Source organism: Anolis sagrei, chromosome 6 (genome assembly GCF_037176765.1).
Source record: "Anolis sagrei isolate rAnoSag1 chromosome 6, rAnoSag1.mat, whole genome shotgun sequence".
NCBI lineage: Eukaryota > Metazoa > Chordata > Lepidosauria > Squamata > Dactyloidae > Anolis > Anolis sagrei.
In genome coordinates this window covers 83,684,303-83,707,066 of record NC_090026.1, presented here as the reverse complement: position 1 = coordinate 83,707,066, position 22,764 = coordinate 83,684,303, and the positions used below count along the sequence as shown (strand labels likewise).

General features: G+C 40.0%; 1 protein-coding gene across 1 annotated transcript in view; it reads left to right on the top strand.

Moving 5' to 3' along the window:
- The window catches only part of ZCWPW2 (zinc finger CW-type and PWWP domain containing 2), a 58,131-nt gene extending 55,635 nt beyond the window's left edge, over positions 1-2,496 (top strand). The window contains exon 9 of the mRNA XM_060781885.2: positions 2,082-2,496. Within this exon, the coding sequence (XP_060637868.2) occupies positions 2,082-2,255 (174 nt within the window). The 3' untranslated portion in view covers positions 2,256-2,496. The remainder of the gene's footprint in view (positions 1-2,081) is intronic.
- Positions 2,497-22,764: the final 20,268 nt, after the last annotated feature.

Genomic DNA, 22,764 nt, shown 5'->3' with positions numbered 1-22,764 from the left:
CCCTCTCTGCTAAATGCTAATAATTGGAAAATACTTTAACCAAGATCTTATTTTGACTGAGAAACAACATTTTGAAATATTTACTGAGCTTATAACAAATTTACAAAAAGTATTCACACCAGATTCTAACACTGTACACATTTGGAAATCAGAATATTGTTTAAAGAGTAAATTTGTTAAACCGTGTGCTTCTCAATAAATAGAAACACATGCTTATGATGAAACAACTTCTGAAATTAATATTTATCACAGGGATTCCAAACCAGGGAAGCTGCATCCACTGATAACCTTGTTATTATTTGCCTTTCACATATCTTCATGTGACACAGCTGTCTTTTTGATACTGCTTTGCCAAGCCAAGTTCAACATTGAACTTTATTTTTTGAGGGATCAAGGAACCTACAGAATTCAGAGATACTTTAGTTTCTTTATGAAAAAGAGAGAAAGAAGATTACTATTTAGAATTATTCTATTATAAATCCTGGTCATTTCCCAGATACACTACAGAAGAAACCCAAAGCATCACACTTGATAATGTAGAATTCTAAGAAACTTTAGGTCAGTGCAAACATTCATCAATGAGGCTATGGGATGTGCTTTAAATGTTTCAAGTTTTGCACAGACAAAACATGTATGTGCCAAGACAGAATGATTCACGTGGACATACCAACTATAGAACTGAATCACTAGAATTTGTTTTGAAATCTGCATATTCATTTATTTACTGTATTTGTATACTGTCCTTCTCAGTCCGCAGATGACTCAAGGCGGTTTCTGGAAAACCACTGTTTCTGGAAAACCACTGTTTCAAAGACAGGAACATGTCAATCTTTTTTATTTAGTTAGTTATGTATTCATTATATTTCTAAACATTTTCCCCACAAAACTTCCATTATATCCTCCATCTTCCTTCATTTATATGCTGTTTTTCCCATAAGGGCGTGAACAGAGTGAATCAGCAAATAATAATATTAAACATATTATTTAATAATAATATTAAACACACTTAGTGATAAAACATTGAATAAAAGAATGCAAGTAAATTAACTGAATCTTGCAAGTTAGTACTGAATGGGAGAGGAAAAAAAGTAATAAAAATACAGTACTCGCAAAGAGTTCTTCATTTTGTAGATACAACATGGAGTTGTCCACAATTGACCTAACAGTGGTCTTCCTCCGTGTTCTTTTTTGGATCTCTCTCAATCTGTTCTCTTTTCTCATCTGAGGGGGTAGGAGCCCCTGGTGATGCAATGGGTTAAACCCTGGTCAACCGGACTGGTCAACCGATAGGTTGGCGGTTCAAATCCGGGGAGCGGGCTAAGCTTCAGTCTGTAGAGCTCTAGCTGCTCATACAGGGACATCATGGTAAAACATCAGTCATCAAGGTTGGTAAAACATTAGTCATCCAGGCATCCCCTGGGCAACGTCCTTGCAGACATCCATTTCTTAGCGATTTGCAGTTTCTCAAGTCGCTTCTGACACAAAAACAAAAATCTGAGAAGGCGTGGATTGTTAGTCTTTCTTTAAGCTTTAACACAGTTCTCTGTCACCCCCAAAGCACTCTCTTTAGGCTATAGGCTTTGTTATCCAGCCTTTCTCCCCCAAGGCTTCCTATTGTTCTTATGTATACAGAACATATATTTTGTTTTTCATCATTTACACTTTGTAAGAATGGTAATCTGGAGATGCTTAGCATCAAAACACATAACAAAACATGTTTCCCAGATCCAGCATTAGTTGGTTACCACTATTCTAATGCCAGAAACAAAGAGTTGAATTCAGTCATACACAGACCAAACCTTTAATGGGTTTAGCCACTAAATCTTGCTTAGAGCAAATCCAATCAAATAAGTCTGGATTTAGCCCTGAATTTCTGAAAGGTAGTTTACATTTTCGTATGTATCCAAAGATACATCTAGTTGGTTTATTATTGCTCTGTAGTATAGATCAGAATGCACTTCTGCATTCACACTGACTGTGTGTGTGTGTGTATAAAGCTATCTTTGGATGTTGGATAGGTGAAGGCCTTTTGTTGCAGAATTGTTTTTCACATAATCGTAATAAGAATATTTTTCTTCTAGGTAACTAACTGCTGCACAGAATTCACTGAAAAAAGGCCAATGGAAATCAACACTCAAGAGGACTGTATTATAATTGATGGGAAGGCTTTGAAGGCTGGAGAGTGCATTGAGAGCATAACAGACAGGTTTAAGGAAATAGATTCTTTAATGGCTGAATTCCAAGACAGCTTGTAGCACTGATAAGAGAGAAGCTATTATACTATTACAGCTTTAAACTGCATCCTTTTTCACATGTAGCTGGAGATTCTTAACAGTAGTTTAATAATATTGGTTAGTTTGATATTCAGTTCATTTTTACTATGTTTTTCCCTGCGTTCTTTGATAAAAATTGATATCAAACTTAGTTTCTGTAGATTACAAACTGCGATTTAATGGCTACAGTGTGTGCTTTTAGAATTTGTTTAATAAAGATGTATTTCCCTTGGTTTAAGCAAAGTTCATGTTTCTAAAAATCAGAATAAAATAAAGAACTATTGTAGTTGAGTTTGAAAATATGTCAAGCACACATACCACTTCTAGGGGTGTATCTACATTGCAGAATTATTTATTTATTTATTTATTACGGTTGCTTATACCCCGCCCTTCTCACCCCGAGGGGGACTCAGGGCGGCTTACACAACAAGGCACAATTCGATGCCCGCATTACATGACAACAAAAACATAACATCAATAACAATAGCAATTATAGCAATGATAACAATTAACATAAGCAATCATTATTATCGGCAAAACATCCAAAAAAGTGATTAAAACAATTAAAACAATAAAAGCAATACAAACCTCATTGCTGGTCAGCGTTTAACAGACTCATAGTTTAGGTTCTACTTTCCGCACATTGTCAGTCCTATCCATCTGGATTCCATATCTAATTGTCAGGATGCCCAAAGGCCTGGTCCCATAGCCACGTCTTTACCTTCCTCCTGAAGGCAAGGAGGGATGTTGATGTCCTGATTTCCCCTGGGAGTGAGTTCCACAGGTGGGGGGGGCACCACTGAGAAGGCCTTGCTCCTCGTCCCCACCAGCCTCACTTGTGATAGTGGTGGGGTTGAGAGCAGGGCCTCCCCAGATGATCTCAAATTCCGGGGTGGGACGCAGAGGGAGATACGTTCGGACAGATACGCTGGACCGGAACCGTAAAGGGTTTTGTAGGTCAAAACCAGCACCTTGAATTGTGCTCGGAACTGGATTGGCAGCCAGTGGAGCTGACACAACAAGGGAGTTGTGTGTTCCCTGTATGTCGCTCTGGTGAGCAGTCTGGCTGCCACTCATTGGACCAGTTGAAGTTTCCGAACAGTCTTCAAGGGCAACCCCACGTAGAGTGCGTTGCAATAGTCTATACGGGATGTAACAAGAGCGTGGACCACTGTGGCCAGATCAGACTTCCCGAGGTACAGGCGTAACTGGTGCACAAGTTTTAATTGCGCAAAAGCTCTCCCGGCCACCGCTGAGACCTGAGGCTCCAGGCTCAGCGATGAGTCCAGGATCACTCCCAAGCTGCGAACCTGCGACTTCAGGGGGAGTGTAACCCCATCCAGTACAGGCTGTAACCCTATAACCTGTTCGGCCTTACGACTGACCAGTAGGACCTCTGTCTTGTCTGGATTCAGTTTCAATTTGTTAGCTCTCATCCAGTCCGACACAGCAGCTAGACACCGATTCAAGGTCTGGACCCCCTCCTTGGTGACAGGTGAGAAGGAGTGACAGATATGCACATCATCCGCGTAGAGATAACATTTCAGTCCGAAACTCCGAATGATCTCCCCCAGCGGCTTCATGTAGATGTTAAAAAACATTGGGGACAGAATTGAACCCTGAGGGACTCCACATGACAACGGCTGTGGAGCCGAACAGGTGTCACCCAGCAACACCTGGGACCGTCCCTCAAGAAAGGACTGGAGCCACTGCAAAGCAGTACCCCCAAGTCCCATATCTGTGAGGCGTCCCAGAAGAATACCGTGATCGACGGTATCGAAGGCTGCTGAGAGGTCCAGCAGAACTAACAGGGACACACTCCCCCTGTCTAGCTCCCGGCGTAGATCATCTACCAAGGCAACCAAGGCGGTTTCCGTTCCATGTCCCGGTCTAAAGCCAGACTGTGCCGGATCTAGAAAATCAGTGTCTACCAGAAATCCCTGGAGTTGTGTTGCCACCACACGTTCCATGACTTTGCCCAAGTAAGGAAGATTGGAAACTGGCCGATAGTTGTCTAATTGAGTGGGGTCCAGTGATGGTTTTTTCAACAGCGGTTTTATGATAGCTTGTTTTAGGCTCGCTAGAATTTTTCCCTCCCGAAAGGAGGCATTAACCACCACCTTCACCCACTCTGCCAAACCCCCTCTGGCTTCCTTTATCAGCCAGGAAGGACAGGGGTCTAGGATGCATGTGGTGGGTCGCACCTCTCCAAGGATCCTGTCCACATGCAGTTTGCCATCACTTCAACTGCCAATTACTCAACATATGGAATCATGACAGTTGTGGTTTGGTGAAACACCAGTGTCCTTTGGCAGAGAAGGCTAAAGAGCTTGAATAACTACAACTCCCTTGATTTCATACCACTAAGCTATGGCAGTTAAAGTGGTGGCAAACTGTATTAATTTTACAGTGTAGATCAGGGGTCCCCAAACTTTTAAAGCAGAGGGCCAGGTCACAGTCCCTCAAACTGTTGGAGGGCCAGATTATAATTTGAATTCCTATGCACGCTGCATATATCTTATTTGTAGTGTAAAAAACACTTAAAAACAATGCAATAATTAAAATGAGGAACAATGTTAACAAATATAAATTTATTAGCATTTCAGTGGGAAATGTGGGCCTGCTTTTGGCTGATGAGATTGGATTCTTGTTGTTATGTACTTTCAAGTCATTTCAGACTTAGGTTGACCCTGAGTGAGGGCCGGGTAAATGACCTTGGAGGGCCGCATTCGGCCCCCGGGCTTTAGTTTGAGGACCCCTGGTGTAGATGCACCCTAAGAGTTTTCAACAAGATGAATTACAAGAATTTAAGAAAATCCCATAGGAATGACTAATGGGAATTTTTGTTTCACAGGCATTTGTTCTAGAGCTTTGAACAGTTAGCCTCACTACTAAAAAATGCTTACCCAGTTTTCAACACAAATGGCAAGCATTTGGTGACAACAATGAAACATATCAACAAATCACATCAAAATGAGATACATCAAATAATACCAAACAGTCTAACTATAAACTTAATACCAAACAAGAATACACCAAAGATCTCAGGATCATAAAATTGAAGAGTTGAAAAGGACCCCAAGGTCCATCTAATCCAACCTCTTCCAAGTGTAGAAGCATACAGTTAAAACATCCTTGACAGATTGCTATCCGAAAACTGTTTTCAAAAAGCCCTCCTATCAAATAGAGTCTACCACACTCCCAAGCAATCCATGTCACTACTGGAAAATTCTTACCATTAGCAAGTCCCTCCTAACATTTATTCAAAATCTTTTTTCTTGATTCTTCCCTCTGGCACAGCAGAAATCAGTAGGGGTGTGTGATTCGGCTAAATCCCATGATGTTTTCAGTGTTGGGATTTTGGTCCGTCCCCCGTCCCCCCAATCTGTTTTTGGGAGCCTCCTGAATTGTGGTGGGCAAAATTCCGTTCTTTGATCCGGCAGCCGAAAGATCATTGTTTGCTCCAGGAAGATCTAGCCCATTGGCAGCAATGGTGGAACTTCACAGGCTCCCTTTTCCATCATTTTTTTTCTCCTAATATTCTTCAACTAGACTTAAGAAACCATCCTTTTTGGGATCCTTCCCCCTTATAGTCTTCAATAAGACCTGGGTTAAAGCATCGCACTTAAGAGGCCACCCTTTCTTGGATTGTTTGCCCTCAACACCCTTTCAATGAACCTGAGTTAAGACATCCAAAACACTTATTTCAGTGGGAGCCACGCCATCTGAAGGAGCATTAACCATTCTTTATAAAAGATATAAATTACCTTCTCGTTTTATGGCAGCTTTAGAAATGGCAAGAACATACCTCTACTCTACATTTGAAGGTTGCGTCATGTGAATGGCACCATCGGTGGCAGTTTCTTAAGTTTGTAGAAAGTAAACTTTTATTTATTGCTATTTGAATCAAAAAGCAAGGCAAGCAATGCAGAGCTGTGATCAACACTGAGAATTTAGATCACCAGTGGACTGGAGCATGTTCTGTCTCTCTCAGAAGTCTGCTTGCAACAGAAAAATGGAGACCCGGCTTGGCTAAAAGACAATTCATGGCTTTCTTCTGTTCTGATTGGCTCAACAGACAGGGCTTAAAGGGAAACCTAATGCGGGCGCATGGCTACCTCCTTGCGCTCTACATGTAGCCAAATGAAACTGAAAGTAGCTGTGGCCGGCAGCCGCGTAGTCTGTTGCAGCCAGAAAAAATGGTGCCAACTGGCCAAAAGAGCCAGAACAGCTAGAACCCATTTTGATAAGCAGATCAATGCACAGTCCTAGAAATCAACCTTGCTTTATCTTCCATGTGACAGTCCCTCAATTACTTGAAATTAACTTTCAAAACACCTTTAAATATGTTCTTATTATTATAATCAGCTTCCTAGACCATGCCTCATAGGACTTGATTTTCAGACATTTTTGCCATCTTTGTTATTTTTCCTGGGATCCTGTCCAGTTCATCACTATCCCTCTTATTATGGTACTGGAAAAGTACTGAAGACACTGAAGTGGTGTCGCCATGTTATCTGCATGATGTACTTCTGTTGCAACATCCTACAGAAATACAGTGTTCTGTGGTCTTCTGAATCTACCACAGATGTCTCCCTAGGAAAATATGTTTTTGAGAACACTGAAAGGTAGTCGACCTAATTATTGTACAGCTTTAGAAATTAATTCTGGCATCATCAATTCTGTCTTCATTATTAGGATTCTCAACTGACATTATTTGTTGCTTCCAACATATGGCAAGCCTAAGGCAAATCTATCATGGGGGGTTTCTTTACACAATTCGTTCAGCAAGGGTTCACTTCTGTCTTTCTCTGAGGTTGAGAGGATATGAGTTTCCCAAAGTCACCCTATTGATTTCCATGGCCATGTGGAGCGTTGAACCCTGGTCTCCATAGTCCTCTAGTTCAGTGCTCAAATCATTATATCACACTGGCTCCTGTGTGTGTGTGTATGCACACACACAGAGATACAATCCAGAAAGTTTTCCTCATCATGTCTTATCCTTTTCTTTTCTTTCAAATTCATTTTAGGACAGGAATAAAGGAAAGGAAAACCAAACAATTGAACTGTTCACATGTGTGCTTCTTACTCACTTAATGCTATTATGCCACCTGCCAGACATATACAAAACACATGATGTCCCTTTCATGGCCTTTACTTTGAAAGGTTTGTTTTTCCTGTGTTTGAATGTCTTCTCACCTCATTGATATATTCTTAGCTTGTCAGAGGAAAGGACATATTAGAAATATGAGTCAACAATGCAGCTTACTCACCAAGGTCTCTTTTCCACATTGGGTTGATGCTTTTTTCCTCTGCCCTCGCAAAACAAATTATTGGTAGATAACTTTGTAGCCAGTTTCCCATTACAGTGTATCTGTAAGACAGACCTTCCTTCCTTCCTTCCTTCCTTCCTTCCTTCCTTCCTTCCTTCCTTCCTTCCTTCCTTCCGAGCTGAGTCCCACCCTGAGTGTTTCATTGCATATGGGAGTTTGGAGAAAGAATCAGTCCATACTGGCTCAGATCTATGGTGATCTGGTTGCGAAGTGGATATAGTAGACCCTCGATAATAATAGATTGTGCATCTGTGAAGTCCACCATCTTCAATAAACCTTGATTTTGTGATATTGTACAAAGGACACTATTTTACTATGCCAATGTATTTAACGGGACATAAGCATCCATAGATTTTGGTATCCATGGAGGGTCCTGGAGCCAAACCCCAGCAGATACCCAGATCTCACTTCATTAACATTTCCTAACACTTCATAGAGTATCCTAAATATAAGATGTTAGTGGTACACAGTGGGTGGGTAGTAACAGCTTATTTGTATTCCTTTCTTATACTGTGTTGTTTGAATAGAATAACCATTGTACTCCCTCCTTAGTGTTTCCTGCAGAATTTTTAAGTGAAACATAGTGAAGTACCTAATAGTCTCTCCAGACAAGAAAAAAGTCTGTGAAGGTCCCAGGCTTTGCTCCCGTGCAAACTGATTTTCTTTTGGAGATCAATGTGATGTTTTGCCCTTCCCAAAGTTTTCCCATTGCAGTCCCAACATTATCAAGGACTTTTATATTCCACTCCCCAAGTCAGTTTAAATTAATCTGCTGTTTTCTGAAATGAAATGCACATCCACACTACTTTTTGTTTGTGTCATACAAGTATTAGCTGAGATGGCCACCACCAAGAAACTCCCCCCCCCCCCAACCCAAATTTCACAGAGATCAAGGAAAGAGAAGGAGAATGTTAATCATCCAGATGCTTAACTAGTATAATATTACTAAAGCCTTTTAACACTTTGATGATGACTCCCGAATTGTAATTAAAAGGGGTCCAGTGCAAATTAGAGAAAGTTAGTTTCTGAAACATTGCCGGAGTCTAGATGTGATACTTAATCAGTAGGATTAAAAAGTGACTTGCAGTTTCTCAGGTCGTTCCTGATGCGACAAAAAAATCAGTAGGAAGGGAAGAATACAAGGGAAGAAAGAGGGAGAGAAAGAATTTGGATGCAAAATCATGCATATCTAGGTAAAAACAAAATGAAAAAGGAGTGGAAAGGGTTGAGAAGTTCAGGGATATACTTCCCATTTCTGAATAAACCCTGAGGTATTTTTGGCGAACTAGATGACCTAGGACGTAAATTATAATCCATTTAATTTTAATGTTCATATAAATAATTTTTCCATGTTAAATAGGAACATAATTTCCTAAAGGTCATATTTCTTCAATTGTAATATGCCATCAGTTGTAAAATGCACCCTAATTTCAGAACCATAACCACCAAAAATACATAAGATCAAAATGTGATTCTAAAACACACACTGTAGTGAAATCTACCTTTTAGGCGACCAGGCCGAAGCCTGAATATCAGTAGCTTTCATCTTGAAAGACAGGCAGAGGCAGGAGGAGGAGTCAAGCCGACTCCTGATTGGGTAGAGCAATTAGGGGAGGAGTCAGTTGAGAGAGGGAAAGAGGCTGTCAGCTCTTGACAGAGAGAGAGAAGTGTCTTGACATAGAAGGATAGGATTTTAGGAGAGGAAGCTAGATAGAGTTCTGACAGGGAAGAAGAGTTTTTAAAGTGAGCCTTAAGGTTAGGGAATAAGGTTGAGACAAAGGCTAGGGTTTTACTGAGTTTAGAGGACCAGTAAAAGAGAGTTTTGTCTTATTAAACTTAGGAGAAGTTTAAGATATCTTATTGCCCTGTGGGAGAGACAGATAGGAGTCTGTTCTCCAAGTGATACTGTTCCTAAGGATAGAGCAGTGTGTTTAAGGAAACTCACAGTTCATAAAAGCTTTATTTGTCAGTAGATCTAACTGTTTAATCCAAATAAGTCTCTACATCTGAATTACGCTTCTGTACTGCTCATTCTATGAATAGATGTTTGTTTAAAGCTCAATAAACTTTTTCTAGTTCACTTTTAGCTGGTGTAAGCTTCAGTCTGTCAAGCACTTTTAAAGTCCAGTCAGCCAGTGAAGAAGCAATAGAAGAACCAAGAGGGCAAACACACTTTACCTACAACACATTCACACCTTTGGTTCCTCAGACCAATAAAGCTGAAGTGGTGGCGGCTAATACTACCAATAACATCGGTCATTTATAATACCTTTTCATCCCTTGCTTTGGTGGCAGCGGTGGGATTCTTTTGTTCCCCCCTGCCTCAGATATTCTTTAATTTTACTACACACCCCATTTTAGAGGTGTTTATATATATAATGCAGATGCAGTTGCATCTTAGAATTTAAAAAAATACAATTGTTACTTTTTCTAAGTAACAAGAGTGAACAAAAGTACCTTTTATGGTAATGTAACAGACCCCTTAAAAGTTATTTTTAAACACACTGAGTAATAATTCTCCCTATGATCTAGTATTTAGCTTATTTATATAACGTAGCCAAGCACTGGAGATTCTGTTCTACTATTGTATTTACCAATGTACCATCCTGATTGTATACAAACTGATTTCAAAAGCTAAGCAGGATCAGCCCTGATTATTACCTGGATGGTAGACCAAAAATGAATATTTTTCTAGATAGGGCCAGGGAAGAACTATTCCTGAAACACTGGAGAGCCACCTTAAATCAGAGCGGATGTACTGAATAGGGTACACATTGTAAATTCACAAGCAAATCAGACATTTACAAATATAATTTTACAACAATATATGAAATAGTTAGTTTGATTCTTTCTTGACAATTTATAAATATAACCTTATAGCAACAACAGTATGTTTATTGGCATTATCATAGATAGACTTTGTCCACAGACCTTTGTCTTTCCCTCAGCTGGTTGCCCTTGGAAACCTTCTACTTGGCTTGTGTACCTTCTGAACATTGTTTCATGAAATTGAAAGGCGCACACACCATGTATGTGATCAATTTTATTACAAAGTAGATGAAGCATGCACAGGAAACTTCCCAAGTCAATGCCCTCAATTGTGTTTGACTACAAATTTCATTACCCCAAGAGCTGTAGTCCAATTTGGTTAGAGAAGGCAGTTGTAGAAGCTTCCACACTGAGAGAGAAAGTATGTTATTGACCTTCTGGTGAAATGAGATTATTTTAGTGATACATTTCGGGCTATCTTTATCTTTCAGGCATAGTGGCTAATGAATAACCATTTGTTGATAGAATAGCTGGCAGTCTGCAAGGGTATTCATATCTATCCTACTTTGAAGATTTGAATTCAAAATGTAGAAAATGCTTGCTTCCCTTTGGCAATGTTGCATCTTTTAAAGGATGAAGTCCATCTTAATCTTTCAAATAGCTGACTTCTTAATTAGTTGAGAAGTCTAATTCACAATAAGCAGCACATTCTTTGAAATGCTCTGCTTTGTTTTGTCTTTTATTTATGCCTGTTGTCATGCTGCTTTGGGGTTGATTCTCATAAGCTCATTTTTTATTTCAAATGAATTAATTACCCATATTTGTTTCTACTGGTTATCATGAATACTGTAGTCATAAATGTGTTCCTTGAATAAGCTGTGTTTTGTCCATTTATCAATCATGCAAGTCCTGTAAGAAGCATGAAACTTAAAATGTGTCAGCAGATAATTAAGTTTTGTCAACTGATTAAGAGCATAGGAAGAGATCATCACTAGCTAAATTGTAGTGAACTGAAAACAACCAATATGGCAACTATACAGAGGAGAGCCTTTTATGTGGCCTCTAACAATGTGCTGGCAGCCAATCATGCTTATGCAGACCATGTTATTTGTTGAGCAGGTCAGAGTCTCCTTTCCTACTGTCCTCAAATTTACTTCTTAACCAAACATAAACCATAAATTTTGAGTGGAAAATATTTTGGAGTAGATAATTGGAACTGAAGAGAAGCAGGGTTGATGAGGACTTAAAAAGAGGGTTGAAGTTCCATTTTTTAGCTTTTCAAATCTAAATAGCTCCTGTGATTCTAGCTCATTTTGGAGATCTTCAGGTTAACTCCTTGATGTCGTCAAAGAACATATTGTACCACTCAAGCACTCTTGTGAGGAGGAACTCTCTATATGGTTGTAAATATATGGGGCTTTGTAGGGTGGGGGATAGGGCTTTACTTGGCAACCAGTAAATTTCTCTTACAATGTGCATGGAATTCAACTCACACTACATATTTGTTGGCTTCCAGTTATGTGTTTGCATAGATAGAGATATGTTTGCAACTCAGCCCAAGGAAGCAAATGAGGAAGCAATTCAGCTTGGAAAATCATTGGCTAAAGAAAATGTTTGCAGATTTTCTCTTCCTTAAAGAACTTTCTTTTATCAAGTATTTTGTTATAGACAGTTATGTAAGCAATGTATATGGAGACATATTACAGAACTCCATATACATCAGCTGTGGGCAATTTCAGCAGGTCTGGTGGCTGGGTTCTTTAGAGGAAGGTCACTTCTTACCACTTTTTACTGTACACCTTTCTTTAAAGGAGACTTGTGAGAGATATAATGTTGTTTCATTGAAGACATATAGGTCAATCAGGATATTGTCATTTTGTCATGGTGAGGGGGCTTGTGTGTTCCTGTGAACCTGTGAGTGAATCCATTGGAGAATCACAGGGGAGGAACCAGACCAAGCCAATGGCAGAGCAGGCAGATGATGATATGGTATATGTTGCAATGGCAGATGTAGATTGCAACAGATGAGGGGCCACCAGTCATTGGATAAACCATGCCATTGGATCATGATGTCTCTTTGCTAAGATTGTGTGTTGAATGAGTGAATTTACATAAAATAAATTTACACACAGGTGTCTTCCAAGGCATACCAAACCCAAAAAGTCCTATGGCAATCATCAAGTGGTGACAGGGGCGGGATGGTGAAATCTGGAAGCCCCTAGCAACAGACTGGCACATGGACAGTGGATATGGATTACGCCCTGGCTCTCGAGCACTCTCACTGGAGGTCAGCTATAATCAACAGTGATGTGAATTTTGAAGAGGCACAAATAGAGAGAAATGTGCCAAGAGGAAGGTGTGTCAAGCAAACCCTTGTCGGGATCCCCTTCCATCTGGAAATGTATTGTCCTCACTGCAGACCTAGAATAGATTTCTGCAGTCATTTGCAGACCCACTACCAAGACAATCATACTCAGCCATGAGTGAGAGCCAATGATGATGATGAGGAGGAGGAGGAGGAGGATAGGTCAAATGCGTCCCACCCATAATGAACACTGATAGCTCTAAGCAGCTTTCCCCCAGTCTGGTGCCCTATAGATGTGTTATCTACATTCCCTGGACCATGTGGAACACTGTCATGTTATCTGGAATGACAAGGGTTTATTCACCATATCTGGACAGTTACAAGTTTTTTTGTTTTGGTCGTGTCAGGAGTGTCCTGTTGTGAGAGAATTGGCCGTCTGCAAGGATGTTGCCCAGGGGACGCCCGGATGATTTTGATGTTTTATCATCCTTGTGGGAGGCTTCTCTCATGTCCCCGCATGAGGAGCTGGAGCTGATAGAGGGAGCTCATGCACCTCTCCCCGGATTCAAACCTGCGACCTGTTGGTCTTCAGTCCTGCCAAGACAGGGCTTTAACCCACTGTGCCACCGGGGGCTCCTAGTTAAAAGTTGGAGAAGGTACATTATACCAATTAGCATTTTTCTAAAGCAGTTTAGTTGCTCTTAAAATTTGCATTTTAGTTTTATGCATTCGGATGTGACCTAAGCACAAAGAAAATACAGTCCTTTGATCTCAAGGTTTCAGAGTCTACTTTAGGATCCTTTTTGCCACTTGGAACTCCTAGAGTCAAATTCCAAAAAGACCTTGCTTTGCACTGTTTCAGAGAAATCTTCAGGAGACAATTGAATTGGCCTCAAACTCAACACCCAAGAAATTATGCATTACCCATATGAATATATCCACTTAGTTAAGCTAGGATGTGCTTGCTGGAAAAATAAAAGGAGCTGTCAACTTGATTTCACAGAACTTGTAAGAGAGAATTTTTGAAAAAAAGTATCAGCTGGACTTGTATGAGAAATCAATAAGGTGCAGAGCCACTTGAAACTGCCAGTAATTCCAAATACTTTGCTTTTATAGAACAGAGATTTCTTACTGTGCCAATCCACTGGGATTCTGCAATTTACAATTACCACCATTTCTCCTTTTCTCCTTTCTGAAGGCAATTCTCTTACATTAAGTGAGTAATGTCAAGTGCTCTAGACGTAACAGTTGTAGAATTGTACAATTGTTTTATTAGGTTTCTGTTTTCACATATTCCTTTCTGTATGAGAAAAGCATACTACCAGTATGTGTGAGTGGATAATGGAGATAAAAAACATTCAATTTGCTGCTCTTAAACAAGTGTGGAGAACATAGTCTCATGAAATGCAATTCTTGCAGTGCCTTCTTTTCACTGTGTCACATATACATCACATAAATACTTGAGTTCAGTGGGAAGGACCTTGGAGATCAACTTGTCAGTCTCGATGCAAAATCTGCAATTCAGAGTAGTTACAGCATCCTAAAGGTTTTTTTTAATTGAGAATGGCTGGGACAAAAACTGCTCCCCTCCCTATTACTGCATTCAAGTTGGTTCCTGCCACCCACAAACACAGCGATTCAAAATAAATGATCTGCCTATGTGAAGAATTTGTTCTTGTCTTTGGATGTTGGGATAATATGGAAAAATTGTTATTTTTCATCTGTGCTTTCAAATAAGAGACATTTTGTTTCTTTTCCAGTGTACTGAAATTCTCATTGAGATCAGAAAATATCCCACTGTATGTATGTATGTATTTAATCTTCTTGGATAAGGGTTCAAGTACCTTTAATAAAATGTGTCACCACCTTGCAACACAGTCTGCTCCAATTCCAAACATGTGTGTTGTGTTCTTCTCCACCTTGATCTGCATGGAGAAATGGATAAGAAATAAATTATTGTTGTCGTGTCATTTCTACTGTTGTCCAAAAATATCTCCCCTCTTTCCCAGTTTCCAGTTGTGACCCTGTCCTTTGAAATGACAGAGAACAGGATTTCATGTTAACTCTTTAGATGTTTAAAGGCAGTTGTGAAATTACCCCTTTTCTTCGGGTCTTTCAGCTCTTCCTTGGGTACAGGCCCGTAGCCAGGATTTTTATTTGGGGGGGGGGGGCTGACTCTAAGTGAAAGAGGGTCTACCCTAGCAAACCTTTTGTATCGTTACCCCAATACCCCCATGCATATGAGATTTATTGAGCACGGTGATCAGATCATGATATGAATAAACATAACAGTTTAAATAATGTACCAGTAAGGCCTTTTCGCAGACCACCATGAGAATTTTGGGGGGGCTACATGCCTGCTTGGGTAGGACTCGATTTCCACTTTTGCCATCCTGGCTACCCTCCTATGGATATGTTCCATTTTGTCAATATGTTGTTGTTAACTTTGACTTGTGATCACATGAATGGGAGACCTTATCATCAACACCTTATACGTCACATCATCAACAGCTCTACCCAGGTCATGTAGATTCAAGGCTGTGGCTTCTCTGATTGAATCTACCCATTTGCAATGAAGCCTTCCTCTTTCCAATTGATTTCCACATTATTGTCTTTTCTATTGAATTGTGTCTTCCCATGATATGTTCAAAGTATGACAGTTTTGGGTTAGTAGTCTTGACTACTAGGGATAGATAGTTCAGGTTTTGTTTGTTCTTGGACTGATTTGTTTGTCTTTTTAGCAGACTCTGCAGTTTCCATAGAACTTTTCTTCAGCACCACATTTGAATTGAGTTGATACTTCTTCACTGCCCAGCATTCACAACCACACATAAAAATTGGAAATAAGATGGCATGGACAACCTTCACTTTGGTATTGAATGATATATCTTGACATGTCAAAATCTTGCCTAATTCCTTCATAGCTTCCAAGTCCAAGTCTTCTGGCTTCTTGACTGCAGTCTCCATTCTAAGTAATGCCTTTACCAAGGTATAGAAAATGTGGAATTATTTAAATGTCTTCACTGTCTACTTGAAAGTTATGTAAATTAATTGTGGTCATTGTTTTTGTTTTCTTATAGCCCAACCATAAACCTTCCTTTAGTAAAAAAAAAAAAAAAGTAAAAGATTTATGCAATGGTAAGAGAAATTACAACAGTTTTGGGGGCGGGGAAGCTTTTTAGAAATCCTGTAAATCTGCCTTTGCACTTTTGTCCATGAGTTTCTTCAGTGATCATTCCAAGTCTTTGCTATTTCATGCTAGTGGCATAGTACTATATGTGTAACTTAAATTGTTGATATTTCTTCCTTTAGCTTTCATGTGTACTTCCTCCAAGTCTGATCTTGCTTTATATGTGATATGTTTAGTGCACAAGTTAGACAGATAGGATGACATAATTCAGACTTGCCTAATCTCCTTGCTCCCATGTCCACAAACTTCTTTAAACTAGTCCAACGGGCAGCGGCCAGGATGTTAACTGGGGCTCCTTACAGAGAGAGGTCAACCCTCCTGTTTAAGGAGCTTCATTGGCTGCCGTTTATTTTCCGAGCCCAATTCAAGGTACAGGTGCTTACCTGCAAAGCCCTAAATGGTTTGGGACCTGCGTGACCGCATCTCCATTTACAAACCCACGTGCTTCCTTCGTTCATCCGGAGAGGTCCTGCTCGCGATCCCACCTGCATCGCAGGTGCGTTTGGTGTGGACGAGGGACAGGGCCTTCTCTGTGGTGGCCCCCCGACTTTGGAACACCCTCCCTAAAGACATTAGACAGGCCCCTACACTGGCAGTCTTTAGGAAGAATTTGAAGACCTGGCTGTTCCGATGTGCCTTTCCAGAATAGGAAAACTCCAGTAAGCACTTTATTAGAGTCCCAGAAGCACTTTACCAGAACTTTAAGATTCTCTGCACACTGCACTTCCTTGAAATCCGATAGACCACCTGTCACATCCAGCACTTTTTAATCTGTACCCATTACTTGGCCCAGCCCTGTTTTTATTGTGTTATGGTGTATTGTTTTGTTGTTTTTACTGTTATTGCTTTAATGTTTTTGATTTGCTTTGAATTGTATTGTTATGCTATTGTTTTGTTGAGGCCTTGGCCTTTGTAAGCCGCATTGAGTCCTTCAGGAGATACTAGCGGGGTACAAATAAAGTTTAATAATAATAATAATAATAATAATAATAATAATAAACAAGGGGTAGTCAGATACAGTACTTTTGGTGTTACCTGATCAGTAAAGAATAGAGCTTAAATATTATTCCTCACAATCTGATACTGTGCTTTTTTAAATACAGGCTGAGATGGCATTCACCTTTTTAACTATTTATTATTATTTATTTATGTACGATATTTCTATCCTGCCTTTCTTGAACCCGAAGGTGACTCAAGGCGGCTTACAACCAGGAAGCCATTTGATGCCTTAACAATATACACTTAAAACCTCATTTAAAACAGAATTTAAAAGTACATGCAATAAGTCCTTTAAAAACATATAAAACCAATATATAAAACCAATATTTTCACTGTTAGCTTTGTTGTCCAAAAATATCATCTGGGCTGTTCCAATATTCAATTTCACATTCCAGGTTTGTTTATTGTACTAGATGTCAAAGGCTTGTTCAAATAGCCACGTTTTAACTAGCCACATGGAACTGTGTTTACCTTGAGTTCAGCTAAATTCAATTCACATCTACCACTGTCAGTCCACAGATCTGCCTCATATTAGGCTTGTGTTTTCTATTGCTCAGTTGATTGATTGTGCCTTAGTGCAGGTCTATAAGTTTGTATCTATTGTATTTCATCTTGTTGTTTTAGGACCAGTGTTACAGGCTATCAAGGTCCTGTTGAATTTTATATCCCTTGACAATTGAAGATTTGTGCTCCTAGTTTTGCAAAGCGTGATAAATGCTGTAATTCACAAATACTGTATAATTCAAACTGAATGTGGGACCAGTCCATAGAAGCAATCAACTGCACAGTATTTTTTTTACATACATACATACATCTGTGAAGGTTTCCCTGCTTGAATTGTCTATGAATGGGTGACCATAATCCCTGTACTAAAAACTACCTGTTATTAGGCAAGAGATCAGGTTTCCATACAATATAACTCTTTAGGGACAAGATGTTTGTCTCAGACATTACAAAGCTCCCTTAAATGCTTCAGAACTATGCCTTGGGGGAGAATAACAGATGTGGTTTTATTACTTTTGAAAGGTAATAATGCAAAGATCAAGGAAACAGTCTTTGTCACATTTCTTTTCACCTAAGGGATAGTTGGCACACAAGGTCTGATTGCTACTTATGTGGTTTCGATGCTCAGATGTTCTAATTAACTTACATTGACTTCAGTGGCAAGCTCTGAAAACAATCACCATCATGTTACCTCTTTTTTTTGTTTCTTGACTTTTACTATCTCTGTCTGCATTTCTATTCCCTTGAGAACTGCAGGCTTTTTTGTGTCTGTGTTTTTTTTGTTTTGTTTTTAAAAACATCACGGGAATAGCACCTTTCCTCCTCGCATGAATAGCATTTTCACAGTTGGAGGGATTTTTATGGAGACCATGCTGGGAGAAAAGGGTTACGCTGTTTCCTTCATGTCATGTGATAATTCATATATGTGTGTGTATTACACACACCCTGCTTTGATAATTTAAATTTCAAAACTGTGCAAGAGAACCAGTGCAGTACACTGGTTGAGTGATGGGCTAGGACTCTAGGAGACCAAAGTTCAAATTCCCATTTGGCCATGAAAACTGCCTGGGTGATCATGAGCAAGTCATACACTCTCAGCCTCTGAGGAAGGCAATGTTGGACCCCCCCCCCCAAACACCTTAGGGTTGCCATGTGAGAATTGACTTGAAAGCACACAACAATAATATCATCAAATGTAAGTGTGTTAAATATATTGCATATTTTTGTCCAGCATGAATTTCCATTTATGGTAATATATTTCTTTAAAACAATAGTTTATTCTGGAATTTTATAAAGATAATACTTGTTCTCCAATAAAATCTATAAAGGCATAGTGTACATTAGCCCCCCCCCCCCCCCCCCCGGTGGCACAGTGGGTTAAAGCACTGTGCCGGCAGGACTGAAGACCGACAGGTCGCAGGTTCGAATCCGGGGAGAGGCAGATGAGCTCCCTCTATTAGCTCCAGCTCCTCATGCGGGGACATGAGAGAAGCCTCCCACAAGGATGATAAAACATCAAAAATCATCCAGGCGTCCCCTGGGCAACGTCCTTGCAGACGGCCAATTCTCTCACAACAGGAGCGATTGCTCCTGACACGACAAAAAATAATAATAATAGTGTACATTTAACCTGATTTAAATGATATAATTCTTAACTGAAATTTCCTGACTATCATAGATTTCCCTCTGTATCCTACTGTGAATGTTCCCAGGAGATGTAATGGAGCAAATCAAAAAGTAGGAATTAAAATGAACAAATATTGGAAGAAATGTCCTGAATGAGCAGTAGATTTGATGAAAAATATTTGTAGTATGTGCTAATATTCATACAGGCATGTTTGATAAATCACTTATTTAACTTTCGTTTTCTTAAGAAAGTCATCAAGTTTAAATAGCTTTAAATAAACACCCTGGGTCGTCTCTCTGGGATGGGATTGAGAGGCACTGTTTTACCATGGCTGCAGTCCTTCTTTGAGGGTTGTACCCAGAAAGTAATGCTTGGGGACTCCTGTTCAAAACCCTGGCTTTTGTCCTGTGGGGTTTCTCGGAGTTACGTTTTGACCCCCATGCTGCTTAACACATGCATGAAACCTCTGGGGGAGGTCACCCAGAGTTTGGGAGTTCGGTGCTACCTATATGAGAATGACACCCAGCTCTACTACTCCTTTCTACCTATGCCAAGGAAGCTGTCCTGATCTTAAACCAGTGCTTGTCAACAATAATTGACTGAATGAGGCCAAATAAATTGAAACTTAATTCAGAGAAGACAGAGGTATTCCTGGGCAGTTGGAAGGCAGACCATGAAATAGGGATCCAGCCTATGCTGGATAGAATGGGACCTTTGCACAATTAAAACTTGTACACCAACTATACCTATCCTTTGAGAAGCCAGATCTGGCTATGGTAGTCCATGCCTTTCTTACATCTTGTCTGGATTACTGTAATGTGCTATACATGGGGCTTCTAGGAAGCCAGCTGGTCCAAAGAGCTGCAGCCAGGTTGCTCACTGGGGCTGGCTACAGGGAGTGGGCAACCCCCCTCCCCCTTGTTGCAGTAGCTCCACTGGCTGCCAGTCTGTTTATGGGCACGATTCAAAGTGCTGGTTATGACTTTTAAAGCACTAAAGATCCAGGCTATTTGGCTGACCCCATGTACAAACCTGCCCAGGTCCTGAGATCTCTAGGAGAGGCTCTTCTCTTGGTCCCACCTCCATCTCAAGCTTGGATGGTGGGAATGAGAGAGCGGGCCTTCTCGGTGGCTGCTCCTCGACTCTGGAACTCCCTGGGCAGGGAAGCCAGAATGGTCCCTTCCCTGCTGTCCTTCTGGTGGCAGGTTAAAACTTTTTTATTCAGGTAGGCTTTTAAAGAAATAGGTTTATAAGATCATCAGGGGTTGCTGTGATTTTATATGGTTTATGGTTTTAGCCAGAATTGTTTTTAATATTAATGAAGTTCAATACTGTTTTAATATTTGTATATTTTAAGTTGTATTGTAATGCTTTTTACTATGAGATGCTTTGAGTCTCCAAATGAAGAGAAAAGTGGGATATAAATAAACAATAATAACAATATTTCTCTTCCCAGTCAGCTAAGTTAAAAACTAATTGCTGGAGTCTCTCCTAGCTTGTGTGTTATTCCTCATTAATAATAATTTGCTGTTTTCATTACACTGTACTGTTGCTTGGCTGTAAGTGTCCCAATTTTCATCAGGGAAGTGTGGGTGGGTTTGAAATGCCTTTGTGAGGCACTGTATTCTGGCTTGTTGCATTTCCTTCCCATCCTTCTTTATGTAACCTCTCCCACAAAGAGCTTAGATTGATCCTAACAGTGATCTCTAGTTTCTCTACTCTCTGGAAAAACCAGCAAACGTTATGGCTATGCACAGGGTTAAGATTTTCTCATTGGATTTTTCATATCCCAGCCTAATATTCTATCTATGCACAGATACCTCTTTTTATACCTAGCTATCTACAGTCAAGATTGATTCACCACTGTTTATTTTGAGTATAAGGTGAAGGCCCTCAAATTTTGAACCTATTTGGTTTCTGGAATACAGGTTTACCTTCTCCAAGATACAGAGCCTCTCTCACTGCTGTCTGTAAGATTCTTACTAACTGTAAGATTCTATAATCAGAGCATAGAAGCTATCGTTACACCTTCCCTGTAAAATGTCTCCCAAACTTTATATCACTTTATTTTTCCCAGAGTGTGAGTCTAGAGTCATAAAACCAGACTTAGTGCCTGCAGTTTTAGCAGGTGTAACAGAACCTCCTCTCAGGACACAATCATAAAAAAGATTCTTAAAATTGGCATTTTATTAAATGTTATAAGCAACTATAAATGGTGAAAATGCAGAAAATTAGTTCCTTGGGACACATCCTCAATTTACAATACAAAAAGGAATACATCTGTTACTACAAGGACTCCTTAGAGCATTGAAAAACCTAATTGCATTCAACTAGACATCTTAACTAGCTGTTTAGACTCGAGAAGTAAAGCAAGCATGACAAATATGCTATTTTTACTTTGTCCATGTTTACCACAATAAAAGTAAAGCTACATTACATTACAACTGCAGCACAAGGGATCACTTCAGCTTTTTTATAATGTAATTTTTCCAAAACTCATGCTGTGTCTTGAAAGGAAGGTTTGAGCTCACTAAATGGCAGAGGAGTCCTGGTGAAGGAAATATATGCTACAGTATCTTGTGATGCATTCGTATAACAGGATCAACAATAGATAAAACTGTGGCCAGTTTTCATCACCTTTAGGCTGAGTATTCCACTGCAGGGCAGAGAACTGCAGTTCCCATTTTACAGGTGATGATATAGTACCACATACCAAAAGGCTATGCATAATTGTAGTCACAGAGCTTCATTGCAATCCTGCCTTATTGTTTTCCTCACCTTTCCTCTGTATTGATATAGTTTATATTGCTGCCTTCTGCAGTATATGGAAGCTGTGTTAATTAAGCTGCTCTTGGCAGAGGCATCTGATGTGGGCAATATGTGAAGCAGATGAGAGAATAGCTGAGGGAATGGATTCTAGCTAGCACAAAATAAATTACGGAAAGCATTTCTGACACCTCCTGCTGAAAATCAAGCAAGTGCCACATTGACACTTTGAAGAGAACTCAGACAACTGAAACTCAATGTACTGGGAACAGCCATGAGCCATCCTGACTATTCCCACCAAATTCTCCCTTAGGCTATCTATTCTTCAGTAGTCTCACACATATGTGTAAGTATATCAAACTATTTCACAAACAGCCCTAGCATGGAAGTAGGGGTCATCCCCTCTGACCACTCCCTTGCCCATCCATTGGCCTCATTTTCAAACTTGGCATGATGAGCAGGAGGTGAGAGCTCTCTGTTTTTCTACCTACATGCAAGTAGGGCCTGGCATGTAACTGAGAATGGAGCACAATCCAAACAAAGATCCAGACAACCATTTCTAGGTGAGGTAGGAAATAGCAGTCTGTTCCTCTCAAGGTGTGAGCAGTTTCTATCATGGGCTTCCTAAGCTAGCCTCCTATTTTAGAGATGATGGAGGGCACTAGCTATTGTCAATGTTGATGTAATTGAACTCCTAGATCGTTTGGCTTTTATATATGGAGAATGGAGTATGTGAGCATACCTTCCTCATTCCCTTTAGTTCAGGTGCTGAAATGTTAGGGCCAGTAGGTACAGTTCTCTTCTGCTTTTCCAGCACATCTCAGTAGACAAAAATTAGGGAAGATCAGGAAGAGGGATCCTATCTTATATTCTTTCCACCACAAATATAAAAACTCTAGGGTAAATTGAGGAATCTTGACTTAATCAAGTCCTTGGTCAGAGGTAAAAAGGGAGCCATGATTCAGTATCAGATAGATACATTGTCAGTAGCTGGTCAA